This window comes from Antechinus flavipes, chromosome 1 (genome assembly GCF_016432865.1).
Source record: "Antechinus flavipes isolate AdamAnt ecotype Samford, QLD, Australia chromosome 1, AdamAnt_v2, whole genome shotgun sequence".
Lineage (NCBI taxonomy): Eukaryota > Metazoa > Chordata > Mammalia > Dasyuromorphia > Dasyuridae > Antechinus > Antechinus flavipes.
The window spans coordinates 210,163,744-210,181,253 of NC_067398.1; the positions used below are offsets into that span (position 1 = coordinate 210,163,744).

General features: G+C 34.8%; 1 protein-coding gene across 2 annotated transcripts in view; it reads left to right on the forward strand.

The window, feature by feature from the left end:
* Positions 1-6,192, forward strand: part of PTPN3 (protein tyrosine phosphatase non-receptor type 3) — a 239,893-nt gene extending 233,701 nt beyond the window's left edge. For both annotated transcript variants that reach the window (XM_051995555.1, XM_051995561.1), the window contains one exon: positions 4,723-6,192. In XM_051995555.1, coding sequence (XP_051851515.1) covers positions 4,723-4,800 — 78 coding nt within the window. In that variant the 3' untranslated portion in view covers positions 4,801-6,192. The remainder of the gene's footprint in view (positions 1-4,722) is intronic.
* The last annotated feature ends 11,318 nt before the right edge of the window (positions 6,193-17,510 follow it).

Genomic DNA, 17,510 nt, shown 5'->3' on the forward strand with positions numbered 1-17,510 from the left:
TTGAACTCAGAATGGTAGATTTTGAGCTAGAAGGAAACTTAGTAGGCAATTTCTCCAAACCCTTTGTTTTACTCTTGTTCTTAGCTGACTAAGGCTGTAGAAGAGGACTAAGGCCATCATTTTAATTATCTTCAATTATCTTCAACTATCCAAGAACAGCACTACTTCCCTTCTGCCTAAAGCACCAAGAAAAGCTATGAGTGGCAAAAAATTGAGCATAAACTTCTGGACTGTCTTGAACTCTCAGAGCTGAAATCCTAGAAACAGCCTATTCTAGCCGCAGAAGAGGATAGGATACCAATATAAAGACTCAGAGTTAGCTAGACTGAAACTTTCATATAAAACCTACTGTATTAATTCCTGTTAACTACAGTTCTTCCACACCACAATTTTCCCCATCAGTTTCTGTACATCATGGGCCAGCAGAAGAAATTAAATGGAAATTTGGGGGAAGTTTTGTGAAAGCCAAAGTCAACACTTGAAGGCCAGCAGACAACACAGAAAAAGTTTAGAAAGTCAGAAATGCATAAAATATGTCCATGGTATTGTATAATATCAACCCATATTTTACAGTAAGATATTGTAAATACCCCATAAGAGAAAAAGAAAAAAAAGTTATATTTTTTCTCTGGTACAAGGGGAAGTCAAAAAAATTTTACACTGATTTTCCAGATCATGGAAGTGCCACTCTTTTAACCCCCACACTGGAAGAGATAACTATACATCTTATTTGGACTTTGCCTTTCAAATCTAATACAATCTAGTGATTATATTAATTTGTACATAAGCTCCATGAGAACAGAAACCAGAACAATGTGTATGTGGTATTTATTGAATGAATAATGTGTTTGATCATAGTATTGAGGTTGGAAGAGACCTTAAAAGCCTTCCAAGTAAGGAAGTATAGCACAGAGGACTTAGACTCATAGTGCTGTAATATTTGCTGTTCACTTTCCTCACAATAACCCCAAGAAGTTTAGGTAACTGCAAAATTATTAGAGATTCAAGGTAGCCTATATATTATCTAGGCCAACCCCTTATTTTTACACAGGAGAAAACCAAGACCTAGAGGTATAAAGAGACTTCCTTGGGGTCACACAGCTGTTAAATGTCTGTGTCAAGTCTTCTGTGTCCTATGCCTATTCTGCTCAAACAGAAATATGCCAGAGTACAAAATTTAGATAATTTGATTTAGCATAAAATTATTTTTTTCCTCTCTCTCTCTCTCTCTCTCTCTCTCTCTGTTTCTCTTTGTCCCCTTCCCCTTTTCACCCCTTCTCTCTCCTTCTTTCCCTCTCTCTTTTTTCTCTTCTCCTTCCTTCCCTTTTCTTCTTCCTCTCTGTTTTTCCCCTTCCCTCTATTCCTCTTCTCCTTTTCTTCTTTCTGTCCTCTTCTTTTCCCTCCCTGTCCTTCCTTTCCATCTCTCCTTCCTTTCTCCCCCTGTCCTTTCCTCTTTCTCCCCTTCCTCATCATATATATAATTTTTTTTAACTGGACAAGCAATTTTAGTACCCAATGAGCAGTGTGCCTTTACTAATGCAATTCAGCAATTGTTCCAAAAATTATAGCCTTAAAAAATTGCCTAGAGCACTAAGAGATTACATGACATGCCCAGCCAGGGTCCCTCAACTATTTTGTGTCATAGGCAGGCCATGACCCTAAGACCAGTTCCTGATCATTATGTTGCTCTACTTTTCAGGTTTTTTTATATATCATTTGAAAAAATCAGTACTTCATACCTGTTGTGAAACTTTCCTTCTTTTGTCAAGTTCTTGCAAATCTCTTGACATATTTCATTCTCTTCTATCTCTTCAGAATCTTTTTTTTTTTTTTTTTTTGCCAGCTGTAATGGCACTGAGAAAGTTGAGGTTGGTAGATCACTTGAACACAAGTTCTAAGCTGCAGTAGGCCTAAAGTTGATCCAGTATCTGTATTAAGTCTAACATCAATATATTGAGTACTCAGGCCCTTCTGAGGGCAGGAAGTAGAGGAGGAGAGTCATACTGACTAAAGAGGGGTAAACCAGCTCAGGTCAAACAGGAGCTTCCATACTGATCCATATTAGAAGTCAGCCTGTGAGTGGATACAACTACCAACTTAGAAGAGATAGCAAGACCCAGTCTTCAAAAAAAATCTCCCTGTTTTATTTTGATTATTTTTCTGTCTTTTTTTCCTCTAATAATACAGAATAGTGATAATAGCTTTATTACTTACACTTATATAGCTACTTGCCAAAACATTATTATGCTAAGCATTTTATAATTATTATCATATTTGATCCTCACAGCAACCCTGGAAAGTAGTTACCATTATTATTCCCATTTTATAGAGAGGAAACTGAGGTAAATAGAAATTAGCTTATTGTTATGGGTCACATAATTAGGTATCTGGTCAAATTTGACAAAGGCCCAGAGTTCAATCCACGATATATCCCCAAGCCATTCCATATCTGAGAGATGTTCCTCCAGCTCTTCCACATTCTTCCCCATCAGAGAACTTATATTCATAATAGACATATAATGAGGACCAGCTCATTTTGGAAGATAAACATAGTTCATGCCTGAGGATCATTAGACTATTTCTCTCTCTTTCTCTATTCTGCCTGTTTCCCAAGTTCTATTAGAGTTCTTTGCAGTTGTTGCTTGAAACTCCCTGTATACAATATACTATAGCACATTTTCTGTTTGCCTGTGGCTCGTTTCTCTAATGGAATCACTTAGACATTAATCCCTACTTCTATCAACAGACACAGTAGTGTACATGAGAGACACTTGTTAGCAGTTTACACCACATATACACATGTGTGCACACGCACATACCTGCATATAGATTTAATTTGGGGGATATTTAGAAGAGATGGCCTATATAAGCATTATCTAATTGGGTCCCCAAATCAACAGGGAGAAGGGTGGGGTTTTTTGCCCACTTTACAGGTGAGAAAATAAAATCACAAGAATAATTTTGACTTGACCAGAATTAGTGACAGAGCCAGAATTAGCTCCAAGGTGTGCTGATTCCAAGGGGCAGATGCCTTTTCATGTTGAAATGAGACATTTTTACATAAAAAAAAAATCCTCTTTTAATTTAATTTAAAAAAAAAAGAAATCCTTTACATAATTATAAAACAACTTTTAGAACACACCCTCCTGCAGTGGTATGAGCTGAAAATAGAATAAAGAATGATTTAGAAAAATTATTAGAGGATAGAGCTATAAATCATTTTTGAAGAAAAAGGGGCATTTAGGGCAAATCCCTAATGTTTGTTGGTAGGGAAAAGAAGCACAATCTCTCACCATCCTTTCATACCTCTCAGAGACAGAACATTGAAAAAGAAATATTATGAGTGTGACTGGTATGATTCTTGCTGAATATATATATAGGAACTCCAAATCTTTTTTTAAATTTAATTGTACTTTATTTTTCCAATTACATGTAAATATAGTTTTCAACATTCATTTTTGTAAGATTTTGAGTTCCAAGTTTTTTTTCCCCTTATCTCCCCCTTCTCAAGACAGCAAGCAATCTGATATACATTAAATATGTACAATCATTTTAAACATATTTAATCATATTATGAAAGAAAAATCAAACCAAAAGGGAAAAATCACAAGAAAGTAAAAAAGTGAAAATAGGATGCTTCAATTCACATTCTCTTTCTAAATGTAGATGGCATTTTCCACCCCAGTTTATTGGAATTGGCTTGGATCAATATATTGCTGAAAATTGCTTAGTCTGTGATAATTGATTATTACATAATCTTCTTGTTACTGTATGTACAATATTCTCCTGGTTCTACTCACTTCACTCAGCATCAGTTCATGTAAGTCTTTTCAGGCTTCTCTGAAATCAGCCTGCTCGTCAATTCTTATAGAACAGTAATATTTCATTACATTCACATACCATTCAGTCATTCCCCAACTGATGGGCTGCTGTAAACATTTTTGCACATATGAGCCCCTTTCTTTCTTTTATGATCTCTTTGGGATGCAAACCCAGTAGTAAGACTGCTGAATCAAAGGGTATGCACAATCTTATAGCTCTTTGGGTATAGAGAACTCCAAATTTGACTGTAAAATATTTTCTAGTTAAAATTTGATGGTCTTGACACTTTGATTATTTTGACCTCTATCTTTGGATACCATCTCTGGATTGCTACTCTACTGTTCCATGAAACTGGTCTTCCCACCATCATTTTTATAGATGGCGGTTGTTTGACCCATTTAGTTTTAGAGCCAACCCTACTGCAGTATTGCTTCCATCTGAAATAATCTATATTCTTCCACAATTCTTAAGGAAACAGAGGTTTAACATTTGTGGCTTTGAGAGAAGGACCATTTTCAGGCATAATTTCCTAATTTTAATAATAATCATTTTAACTAATAAAATTTTATTAATAATCATTTTAATTAAATGATTCATACATGGGTGTGAGTGTTTTTCTTTGCCTTTTTACAAGGGAAGATCTACGAAAGTAAGTTACTTTGGAAGACAAGTTATCCCTGCCTTTGCAGATAAGAGCACTAGGGCTTAGAATGGATGGCAGAATGAGCTTCATATCAACTTGATGATCCCCAGGAAGTAGATCTCTTAACTTCAGAGCTAGCCCTCCCCCCTTTCCTGCATGGAAATTTCTGTAATAGCCTTTCCAGTATGTGTACCATCATCATGCCAAGTTTGTGCAAATGTTAGACTTGCTTCCTCACTCCTTTCTCTCTTCCACAGAGCCAATACAAGTTTGTGTGTGAAGCTATCCTTCGAGTCTACAAAGACGGTCTGGTTCAACCACTAGATTCTAGCTAATATGACTGTTCACCATTTCCCAAGAAAAAAACACCAGCTATAGAGCAAGACACATCTGACTGGAATAAGCAGGATGATCCACAGAGGCTATAAGAAGAGAACGAGAACCTTGAACTCTGGCACTTTAAATTTCCTCAAAAAGAAAAAAAAAAAGCATCTTGTATATAGGAACACGTAGTTACACGTGCATGCGGTTGTGTGTAATACCATTCATACGCATATGTGTGGACAGAAACTTCAGTGGTATGCTGCTTGCTGCTGTAATCCAGTGGAGAAATAATCAAAAGGAAAAACTCAAGTGGAACTCATGGCCTCCGGCTTAACTTGCCTTTAAAAGACTTTGCTATAGGCAACCATGATAACCTAGTAGCCATTATTTTGCTGAGCATTCAGAAACTAAGTAGCATTGGTTATTTTAGGCTTATCAAGTATTTTGTTTGAGAAAAAAAATACTAAAGGCTAAGTGTTTTAGGGAGCATTTTAAGGCTTCTAGAAAGAGTCAGAACAATTAGAGAATCAGTTCTTTTGCCCATAGTTAAAAACTGCCTATTTGTCAATGGATCTGTGATCTCATTGGTCTAGGTACTCCCTCCATGTTTCCTTACTTTGTTCACTTTTTTTTAATCTATGTTTATGTCTTCTTTAGAGGATCGTACCCAATGCACTAAAAGCCTCCCTCTAGGTTTTTGGTGGTTGTTTTTGTTTTTAACATTTTGTGAATACCATTGTACTACTTAGTACAGAAACTCATCTGTTATCCTCTCAACCTCACTTGCATGATAGATGGGCTCACACCCTTTTCCTGTCATACATACCCTCAGTGTTCTATTTCACAACCACTTTTTATACACGAATCATCATTGTAATATGCTGCAATCTTCTCACACCTACCCTTTGTTTTTCCATTATGCAGTGAATTGCCCACCATTTTGATTCTTCTGCTATGGTGTTCTAAGATTTGTCATCATAGAACACCACAGGGAAGAGTATTTGTATTACAAGGATGGATTTTTAATTTAGGCATAGAAACCTTTGAAACAATGCCAGTGATACTGGTAAATAGTAAATTTATTCACTAAATATAATAGACATGCAAAGTGGTAATATTTCAGCTAAAGAACAAGGCATGCTAAGTCTAATGTTGTTTATTTGTTTTTAATGCCTTCAGGTGTTAAATCATTCAGATGTTAATATTTTTGAGAATGTGTCCCAAACCTCCCTTCTGGTTTTTCTTTTTCATCTCATCTTTCTGGTTTGTAAAATATGCAAACCAGATAACATTTTTTTCTTTTTAATTTTTCTTATTAACTCTAAACTTGGATTCTGAGATTAAGTAATCTCAGTTTCTCAAATTTATTTATTAATGTTAATACAGTTTGTGAATTGATACTATGTCACCTTGTCTCTCTGACTTGTTTACTGTGCATTCAAAATCCAGTACTGGAAAGTGTCTACTACTGAAGCTACTCAACATTTTGCTGCTACTTCAAACTGATAAACATGGAAAACCTATGCTATTCATGCTGGGGATGATATGGTGGAAATATTCAGTCTTTGGTCTTTCCGAAAATCATTTTTTATCCAATTGACCATGGAAACAAATATCCCAAGGGATGTGTGTATGTGTGTGTGTGTGTGTGTGTGTGTGTGTGTGTGTGTGTGTGTGTGTGTGTGTTTCAGGGTAAATTTAATACAAGCTATGGATGACATAAAAAAATCCAGGTTTCTGTATATATGAAAGACTGTATTCTTTCACTCTTTATACAATGGTCTCAATTTCATTTCAAAGGGGAGGATCAGATTATCTGAATGGTATGAACACAATGTTAACGTTAATTTATTTGAGCACATCCTACTTGTAATTGTACTAGAGAATTCTGCCTCTGTTAATAATATAGTTAAATTTTTAAAAAATATATATGATAGAATTATAACAAAAAATATTATTTAAGGAAAATAATCTGAAGATCTTAATGTGGTATACAATGTAGACATTTATATGTATTAAAAAAAAAAAGAAGCTAGACAGTTTCTTAATGAGAAGTATGAATAAAGTTGCTTTCATATGATTATGCCATGTGATGAGGATGCCATTTTGATATTCTACCATCTTTAAACTGATTAAAAGGTTTCCTTTAGCTGGGAAATGGTTAAAGTACATAGCATGAGCTAATTTTTCTAAAGGGATTAGAGCCTGTATCTATAGATCAACCACATTTACTCAAATTCTTTCCCTATTTCTTCCACAAATATTTTAAAATATGGTAGAGGAAGGAATACTAGATTACTTGGTAATATTGCTCCTGCTCTGTGAACCCTGTCAATTCTGGCAGTGTTTTATAACTTGGCCCTAATAAACTGCATGAATGTTTGCGCCTCAAGCTAGCAGGATGGGTCTAGTAAAAAGTGTTTTCAGATAAGTCAGAAGATCTTATTACCCTACTATTAACTACTCATTTAAGCTTTCTGTGTCTGATTTCTACCCTGTAAAATACAGCTGATAACCAAATGTTCTAGCTTCAGAACAGCTTGAGGATTGAATCAGAGATGTCGCTATAATCACACCTCATTTCTGTAGTGTTTTCAGTTTTACAAAATGTTTTCCACTTAACAGCTCTGTGAGTTAGATGATACAATTTTTTTTATCCTCATTTTACAAACTATGGCTAACAGATTCACCTAAATCATGCAACTAACACGTATCTGAGCTAGGGTTTGGGCCCAATACTTACTATTTCAACTTCATTGATCTTCCCACTGTACTTTATCTTGACCCAAATAGAGTACAAGGTATAATTAATACTATAGTTATGAATAGATATTGGGCCTTTGATTTCACTGATATAGAGAATCCTCACATGCAAGAACCCCTTCAACCAATTCAGGTCAGCATCTTCTTTTTAACTTATAATCTTAGAAAGTTGCCTAAAGCATCAAGTGACTGCCAGGGTTACTCGGCCAGTATATTTTATCAGTAGGACTTGACCTAAGTCTTCCTGACTGTGAAGTACTACATTACTTTTCTTCACTACAGTCACTAATGAAACTTTAAAAGGATTCTGATAATGCAAAGTATTTTATTTTACCACCTAGGAACTAACTAAGATGCTACAAATGTTTCATATCTTTGATCTTGATTTTCCTTACTGATAACAATTTCTTACCAGGAACAGCAAGAATTACAAAGTTGCCTTATCTTCATGTACCCTCAAAAAGGAAAAACTATCAAAGAAGAAAAATGTGGGAATGGGCAGGTACATACATGTGAACATATACACACACTTTTAATATTTTAATGGTTTACGTATTCCCAGACCTTGGTATCCTTCACACTGCTGCATCCTTAGAACTTCTGAACCTTTCCATATACCCAAAGCTCAATTTTTTTTTCTATCTTCTCTATCCAATTAGAGTATAAGCTCCTTGAAGGCAAGGACTATCCCAGTTTTTGTTGTTGTTGTTGTTGTTGCTGTTTTTTTTTACATTTAAAACTGCAATACATATGGCACAGTACTTGGCCTATAATTAGCACTTAAATGCTTTTTCTTTCAATATTTGATTCATTCACTCATTGCCATTAATCAAATGAGACCATAAATGTAAATATATCTTTGATAAATCTTATAAATTTCAGCTATTAATAACAAAGTTCATCAGTAATGCCAATAGAAAAGTGACCTTAAATGCTACTGCGATAAAAATGCTTATCTCCTGTTTTCTTATGAGACAGATTTGGAGTTTTTTAATATATACAAAGATTATTAATAGCACCCAAAAAAATCTCTCTAGATAATATAGATAAATAGAATTTGTTAGGTAAAATCTGAGGGGGGTATGAGGATGGAGAGCAGTATATAAAACAAATAGAAAAATCAAATGTTTAATTTTGTAACTCAAAATTTCATTTACATCTTCACTTATTACAACTATGAGAAGGTTTGATCAAAAACTTTGGAGTCAGAACATATGCATTACTTGGAAATTGGGTGGGAATGAGGAATTGGAAGTGATCCATGGACATGAGATTCATGTGTCAAAGATAGCATTCTAAGCAAGTAACAATTGAGCATGTTAATAATCTATGGACTTTGTGAAGATTTAATATGTTTATTGGTATCATACTAGAAAATGCAGCTTGATGCTCTTAACTTTCAAACAAAAAGGAGAAGGGGGGCAATCAAGTCCTTGGGAAGTAAGAGTTTTGTTTTTTTAAAAAGCATCAACAAAATATTTACACAAGGTTTTATTTAATTTCTGCTATATGGAATCAGTTCCATAAATTAGTCTCAACTAATTTAAAAATTTATTGCTATATAACATTGACATTTCTTTTGAGTGAGTATAATGTATCCCTTGAGGATTAACACTAAACTTTTAGACAACAACATGGGAAAAATTCTACTAATTCTGAGAATTCAAATTAAACCATAGTGATATGAAAAACTAAAGAAACTCATAATGAATATGTAGGAGATTTTCTTATGTGTGGATACAACCCCACATTCAGCTCTTTTTGCTATCAAAAGTCTGAGCATGCCCTCAGAAATGAAGGAACTGCAATGCAGCAATTTAGCAACAGGTCAGGCTGCATGTGATACCAAGTGTAACAGAAGTTCAGTTGAAAGGTGCATGGAGCCTTTAATGTCCAATTATAATTGATAGTTTTATAGCACTTTAAAATAGCACTTTATGCATACATTATCTTATTTAAGCAATTCTTTGAAGTACTAGGTAAATAGAATGTTGAATTCAAGAGTCAAGAAAATGTGGGATTCAAATCCTGCCTCACTTAGCAGTTGTGTGATTGATCCTGAGCAACTTATTTAACATTTCTTAGCCTCAGTTTCCTCATCTGTAAATGGGAATAAGATAATTACATCTGTCTTATAGAATTATTATAAGGATCAAATGAGATAATATATGTAAATGTTAGTTATTAGAGAGATAAACTTGATTTCAGAGGTAAGAAAACAAACCCTGAGAACTTAAGGGATTTATTTACCTTTGGTCACATCAGAGGCAGGATTAGAATTCAGATTTTCCTCTAAACTACAATGCCTCTCAGATGTTTCTGCTCATACTTTCTTTGGAGAAGCCAAAGAATTTCTATTGTTTTGTATTTTTGAAAGATCACTGATTTATAAGGTACATATTTTCAATGTAAATATGGTTGTTTTGTTGCCCATCTTCCTTTAAAAAGTCTAATGGAACAATGATCTGAGTCGACAATTGAAGAGAATTTGAAGTATTGCAGAGCTATTTTTACCCATTAAAAACTTTCATCTATTGATTTTAAGTGGTTTTTTGAAAGAATTTTTCTTGTAACATGAAGTATGTGTTGGATGAGCATGGTATGGGTTTCTGTGCATATTACATAGGTAGGATGTTCCTCTGGATCCAAATATCACTCACTTTCCACCTTACCCTATATTTATCAGATTATTCCCATGGTCTAGAAATTAAATCTATGATTGAAACCTTGCCCCAGTTAAGTTTCTCCATGGCTCCCAATAGAATGGGCTGTCCTATAACTTCTAAAGAGCATTATCTGAGTGCCTGAACTTCTCTGATACAAAAAGGATCCCAGGGACTTAATAAATGTCCTTCAAATATCCTAATGGTAGGAATCCATAAAACTTACAATGTGTCTTTTTTTAATCTCATTTTTTCACTAGTATTTTATTTTCCCAAATATACATATAGTTTTCAACATCCGTTTTTGTAAGACTTTGTGTTCCAAAATTTTCTCCTTTCCCAACTAATCTCTACCTTCCTCAAGACAGCAAGCAATCTGATTTAGGTTATATATGAGCAACCCTTTTAAACATATTTCAATATTTGTCATGTTATGCAAAAAAAAATCAAATAAAAAATGGAAAAATCATGAGAAAAAAAGCAAACAAATAAAATAAAATGAAAATACTATGCTTTGATCCATACTCAGTCTTTATAGTTCTCTCTGTGGATGCAGATGGCATTTTCCATCCCAAGTCTGTTGGAATTGCCTTGAATCACCACATTGCCGAGAAGAGCAATCACAACATCACAGTTGATCATAAAATTTTGCTGTTACTGTGTATAGTGTTTTCTTGGTTCTGCTCACTTCACTCAGCATCAGTTCATATAAGTCTTTTCAGACTTTTCTGAAATCAGCCTGCTCATTATTTCTTACAGAACAAAAATATAATGAAGAAGTCAAACCTCATGATTCTTAAAAAGAGGAAGCTAGAGGAGGTCCCTTCATGCTAGGTGACAATAAACATTTACAAGACAGAGCCATACTAGCCAAGAAGGATCAATCAAAGTGATCCTCATCTTTAGGGAGCTCATACAGTCTAGTGTGTAAAGGTACACATTATAGGGGTTATAGATTTAGAACCTGTCCAAGCCCCTCCTTTTATAGAGAAAACTGGAGCACAAAGTACAACTTACCAAGTGTCACATAGCTAGGGAGTATCTGAGACAATATTCAAACTCAAGTCACACTGGCTCAAATTCCACCATCCGCTTAGCCATTTGTGGTGATTTGGCTTTTACAGAGCCTTCCAAGCTCAAATTGGTCTGATCAAACACATTGACCAATATGGTGATGTCATTTTGATTCTCTTTGAGGATAAAGGACAACAATCAATCAACATGGCTACGTGTTATTCCCAATAGGATGTAAGTCTCCTGAGGGAGAGACTGTTAGTGTTTTTGTATTTTTATCCCTAGCATTCAGTTCGATGCCAAGCACATAAAAAGTTTGATGCTTATTAATTGGCTAATTGGATGATCAGCCAATTGCCTGAAATTCTATGTTGTTATTTATCTGAAGTGGTAGACAAAGTGCCACACCTCTAAATTCTGTCCCTAATGTCCTTTCAAACTAATTATATCTTCAGTGCACAAGTGATGTTCAAAGAAGTTATGTATGGGAAAGTGTTTCGAAACTCTATTTCTAAAACATGATGCATTATATCACTATTCTTAATGTCATCAAAATCCATGGAAAGAAAGATGGCAGCAGCCTTGATCTGATTTTAGCTCATTCTCCTTTATGCTTTCCCTATATGGATCAGAGCCATTTGAGATTTTGACCTTTGGGAAGATAAGTAACCGAACACAGTGCCTGGCACACAGTAGGTGCCTAGTAGTTTTATTTTTGACTGTTGGATCTCTAGCCAATGGGTAATACCTGCAAGTTTAGAGAGCCTGCCTAAAATAGGTATCCTATGTAATAAGTCTGATGGCACGCTCTAGAAGTTTACCTTGTTGAATTAGCAGAATAATCATTGTTTTATTAGTTTAGGCAAGTAAGAGCAGCCCAAAACCTTCACCTGTGGGGAGAGAAAAAAGAAAATCAACTGTAATGGTCCTTCGGGATAGCTAAGAGATGATCTGAGATAAATTGTGGATACGTCTTTGGAAGGCAGCCCTGGACTGTTCCATCTCTTTGTTTTCTAGATGAATTGATCCTTAGCATTCTTACACTTTCTTAGGTCATAGATCCACAGACCACCCCATCAACACAATCCTATTCTTAAATTGCTTTGAAGAACTCAGTGAAACATGGAAAGATTTCTATGAATTGACAAAAACTGACATAAGCAGAGCCAAAAGATCGGCATACATAATGATGAAAAATGGAAATGGAGAAGGAATGGAAAAATCTCTAAAAGGAAACTGAATTCTGACCACTGAAAAAAGTAATGAATCACAGATAACAAACAATTATTAAACATTAGGTGCCTACTATGTGCCAGTCACTATACTAAGCACTGAGAGTACAAAAAATAGGCAAGAGACAATCTATGTTTTCAAGAAGCATTCAGTCTAATGGAGGAGACAACATACAAACAAATAGCTACAAAGCACCCTATAAACAGGATAAATTAGAAGAAATTGACAAAGAGAAGGCACTGGAATTTAGAAGAAATGGGGAAGACTTTCTAGAGAAGGGGTTTTAATAGATAATGAAACATACGTCCTCCTCTTGGCAAAGAGGTGGAGGGACTGTTAAACCAGAAGGTTACATACACCTTCAGGTGCAATCATTATGTTTGGTGTTTTTGCTTGTTTCACATTACATATGTTTTATTAATGCTGTTTATAAAATATTGGCCTCCCACCAAAGACTCCCCAGCCATGGACTTTCCTTTGTAACAAATCATAGCCATAAAAGCTTCGGAGAAAATCATTCAACGGACTGAACAAGACTCTTAGAGGAGGCCATCAGAAGGTTATGCAGCCTCTCTCTGACAGGATTCCAACCATCCTATCCTTTCTTATAGTCCCCCTTCCCTGTGGCCAGCAAACTCACACTTCCTGCTCCCCTAATTCCTGAGTTTGATAATCATTATCAACCTTAGCAAACAGTTCTCCTCACAATTTCATCCTTGTGCTGAATATCCTTACCTCTCCCCAATCCCAGTGTTTCTCTGACCTTCCTTTCTTCAATGCTTTCTTCAATTATTTTAACCCCAAACTTATAGTCTTCTTCCCTTATGGCCCAAGACTTTCCCTCAATCTTTGAGACTTGCCTTCCATACTTGCTTAAAGTGAGATTCTCAGAAAACGTCATTGGTGAAGGAAGTTCTTATGGCTGACCAATAGCCTATTGGCTGTGTTGAATTACTGAAATGAAACATATTATTTACTTGGACATTCTATAACATTCTAGAATGAATCCTTTTGCAAAATGAACAATCTTTTATGAGATTATTGTGTAACCAGTTATTTTAACCAGTTACATAAACAGGCATATGTAATAGGTGTACGTATGTGTGTGCATTAAAAACCATGAATTTTTTAAAAAACATATTTTATAGAGTTCAGCTCAGAAGCCACATTTAAGCTGTGCACTATTAAAACTGTCTTCACTTGTCATTCATTCACTGGAGAAACATTATTAAATATATTATAGTGATTCAGTGTGTGATTTAATGCAAATTTAACCTCATTAAAATTCCTGACATAGCTTCACCAGGGAAAAAAAAGGCTTCCATAGTTAATTGCTGGAGCTTTTAGGGATCTACAAAGATAGTTTAGAGTGGGAAAGAGCTGTGAATTTGGAATTAGAGGACCCAGCTCTTCTACTTTACCATCAAGCAGGATACCCTCCCCTCTCTGAGTCCCAGTTTCCTCCCCTATAAAACGAACAACTGGCACTAAATGATCTCTAAGGCCATTTAGAGACTGAAAACTGTTTATCTCTATTCACAAATTTCATATGCAATGTCCTATGAACTGACTTAGGTCTATCCATCATTGGTTAGTTCTACTGATCACTGGGATATAACATATTTAGGGTGACACCTGTGTTTCCAATCTAATAGCTAATTTATTTATTGTTACCTGTTCCCATCATGGGGCTTCAGTATTTCAAAGATCTAGGATCAGCCAGGTTGCTCAATGGATAGAACACAGGCTTGAATTCAAAACTAGCCTCAGATACTATATTACCCCAGGCAAGTCATTTAACCCAGATTATCTCAACAAATATTTCAAGAAGCAGTCTTCACATTAAGACAAAGTTCTTCCATTTGCTCCACTTCAAGATAATCATCATCTCCCCTCTCTTCCTCACCAGTAATCTGCACTCCATCTCTGAGTCCTACAGCTCTGATAAAGCAGGATCTTTTTTTCTTATCTTTTAAAAAATTAAAACAAATGTGTTTTTCAATTTTAGGTAAAAACTATTTTTACCTTTTATTAAAAAAATTTTGAGTTCCAAAACCTTGCTCTCTTTCCTTTTTCTCCCCCCACATTGAAAAAGCAAACAATTTTATAAAGGTCATACATGTTCAGTCATGAAAACATGTACATATTAGTCACATTGTAAAAGAAAACATAGACAAAAAACATGAAAAAAAAATAGTATCCTTTGATTTGCCTTCAGACTCTTTCTCTGGAGATCATAGGATTTTTCATCTTAAGCCCTCCAGAATTTAGGACTTTTAGGATCAGCCTTATTTGTTGAGATAATCTGGGTTAAATGACTTGCCTGAGGTAATATAGTATCTGAGGCTAGTTTTGAATTCAAGCCTGTGTCTTTCCATTGAGCAACCTGGCTGATTCTAAAATTTAGGAATTTGAATTCCTAAAAATAGCTAAATCATTCATAGTTGATCGTCATGCATTATTGCTATTATTGTGGACAGTGTTCTCCTGATTCTGCTTACTTTACTTTTTATCAGCTCATATAAGTCTTTCCAGGTTTTTCTGCAAGCACTTTGCTCATTATTTCTTATAGCACAATTGTATTCCATCACAACTGTATATCAAACTTGTTCAACTATTCCCCTTCCCCAATTGATGGGCATCCCCTCAATTTCAAATACTTTGCAACTATAAAAAGAGCTGCTATAAATATTTTGTACATATAAGTCTTTTCCTTTTAAAAAAATATATTTGGCTTACAGACCAAATAGTGACATTGTTAGGTCAAGGTATATACACAGTTTTATAGTCCTTTGGGCATAGTTCCAAATTATTCTCCAGAATTGTTGGATAAGTTCACAACTCCACCAACAATGCATAAATGTCATCCCCAGCCTGAGTCAGCTGATCCATGGCTTCCCTATATTCTCTTCCTTACCATCATCACTCCTCTTCCCAGCTCCTCTTTATTTCTGGTTTTCCCCAAAAGAATATACGTTAAGGGTAAGAAGTATTTTGTTAGCTTGTATTTTATGTTAGAAATATAAATAGTAAGGTGCCTAAAATATAGAAGGCCTTACATAAATGCTCTATCTATCCAACCTTAGCTTTCTAAGATAATTTCTAGGTTTATAGCTAGACTTCTGTCTTTTAGATGAATTTCCAGATCTGTAATTATACTTCCTCCTCTTCATTATATTTTGAGGTTCTTAGATTCCTAGATTTTGGCCGTATTTCCATATTTAAACTAGATCTCTAGTTTGTAGCTGAATCTTTCATGTTCTAGTTACCTTTCCAGATTTTTAGCTATATGTGTAACTTTTTAATTCAATTTGTATCTTTTAACTACATTTCTAGTTTGCTAGTTAAATGTCCAACTGAAAATCAATTCAGAAGCCTAGAGTTACTATTAAAAAAAAACTAGCCAAAGCTAGAAATCTAGTCATGACAAAAGTTTAAGACCCATTGAATTAGAGGGATCCAGAAGAGTAATAGGTTATCTCGATACACATGGGTTCTCTCATTACAAGTCTTTAAATGAAGATTGAAGTGGCTATTTGGGTATGGTTATAAAAGTTATTTGATATATATATATATATATATATATATATATATATATATATATATATATATATATATATATATATATTTCAGCCTGAATCAATTAAGAAAAAGATTTCTGCCAACTCTGGGATTCAGAGATTCTGAGATTCCAACTTCCTAATTAGTTTTCCTCTATGTCACTAATTTTTCCAGATTTCTTCTGCAGCACAAGGTAAAATTTAAGGTAGAGGACTTCTTGTCTATGCAAATGTTCAAGTAGAATTTGGATAACTTCCTGTCAAGAGAAGAGAAAAGTGGGATTGTATCCCAAACAGAGATCTTAAAGGAAGGAAAGGAATCTCATGTTTGTGGCAGTCCTTTTTTGTAATGGCAAGGAACTGGAAACTGAGTGAATGCCTATCAATTGGAGAATGGCTGAATATAAATTATTGTATATGAATGCTATAGAATATTATTGTTCTGTAAGAAACGATCAGCAGGATGATTTCAGAGAGGCTTGGAGAGACCTACATGAACTGGTGCTAAATGAAATGAGCAGAACCAGGAGATCATAATACATAGCAACAAGAAGACTATACGATGATCAATTCTGATGGACGTGGCTCTCTTCAACAATGAGATGATTCAAACCAGTTCCACTTGTTCAGTGATGATGAGAATCATCTACACCCAGAGAAAGAACCGTGGGAATAGAGTGTAGAACACAACATAGCATTCTCACTCTCTCTGTTATTTGCTTGCATTTTGTTTTCTTTCTCAGTTTTTCTTTTTCTTCCTTCTTGATCTGATTTTTCTTGTGCAGCAAAATAACTGTATAAATATGTATACATGCCCAAAAGACTATAAAACTGTGTATATACCTTGACCTAGCAATGTCACTATTTGGTCTGTAAGCCAAATATATTTTTTAAAGGGAAAAGACTTATATGTACAATTATTTATAGCAGCTCTTTTTATAGTGGCAAAGTATTTGAAATTGAGGGGATGCCCACCAATTGGGGAAGGGGAATAGCTGAACAAGTTTGATATACAATTGTGATGGAATACAATTGTGCTATAAGAAATGATGAGCAAAGTGCTTGCAGAAAAACCTGGAAAGACTTATATGAGCTGATAAAAAGTAAAGTAAGCAGAATCAGGAGAACACTGTCCACAATAATAGCAATAATGCATGACGATCAACTATGAATGATTTAGCTATTTTTAGGAATTCAAATTCCTAAATTTTAGGATCAGCCAGGTTGCTCAATGGAAAGACACAGACTTGAATTCAAAACTAGCCTCAGATACTATATTACCTCAGGCAAGTCATTTAACCCAGATTATCTCAACAAATAAGGCTGATCCTAAAAGTCCTAAATTCTGGAGGACTTAAAATGAAAATGGTATCTTTTGATTTGTCTTCAATTATGTGTGTGTGTGTGTGTGTGTGTGTGTGTGTATAAATATGTATATGCATCATACAAACTTTAAAGTACTATATGGATGTCTACAATTATTATGCA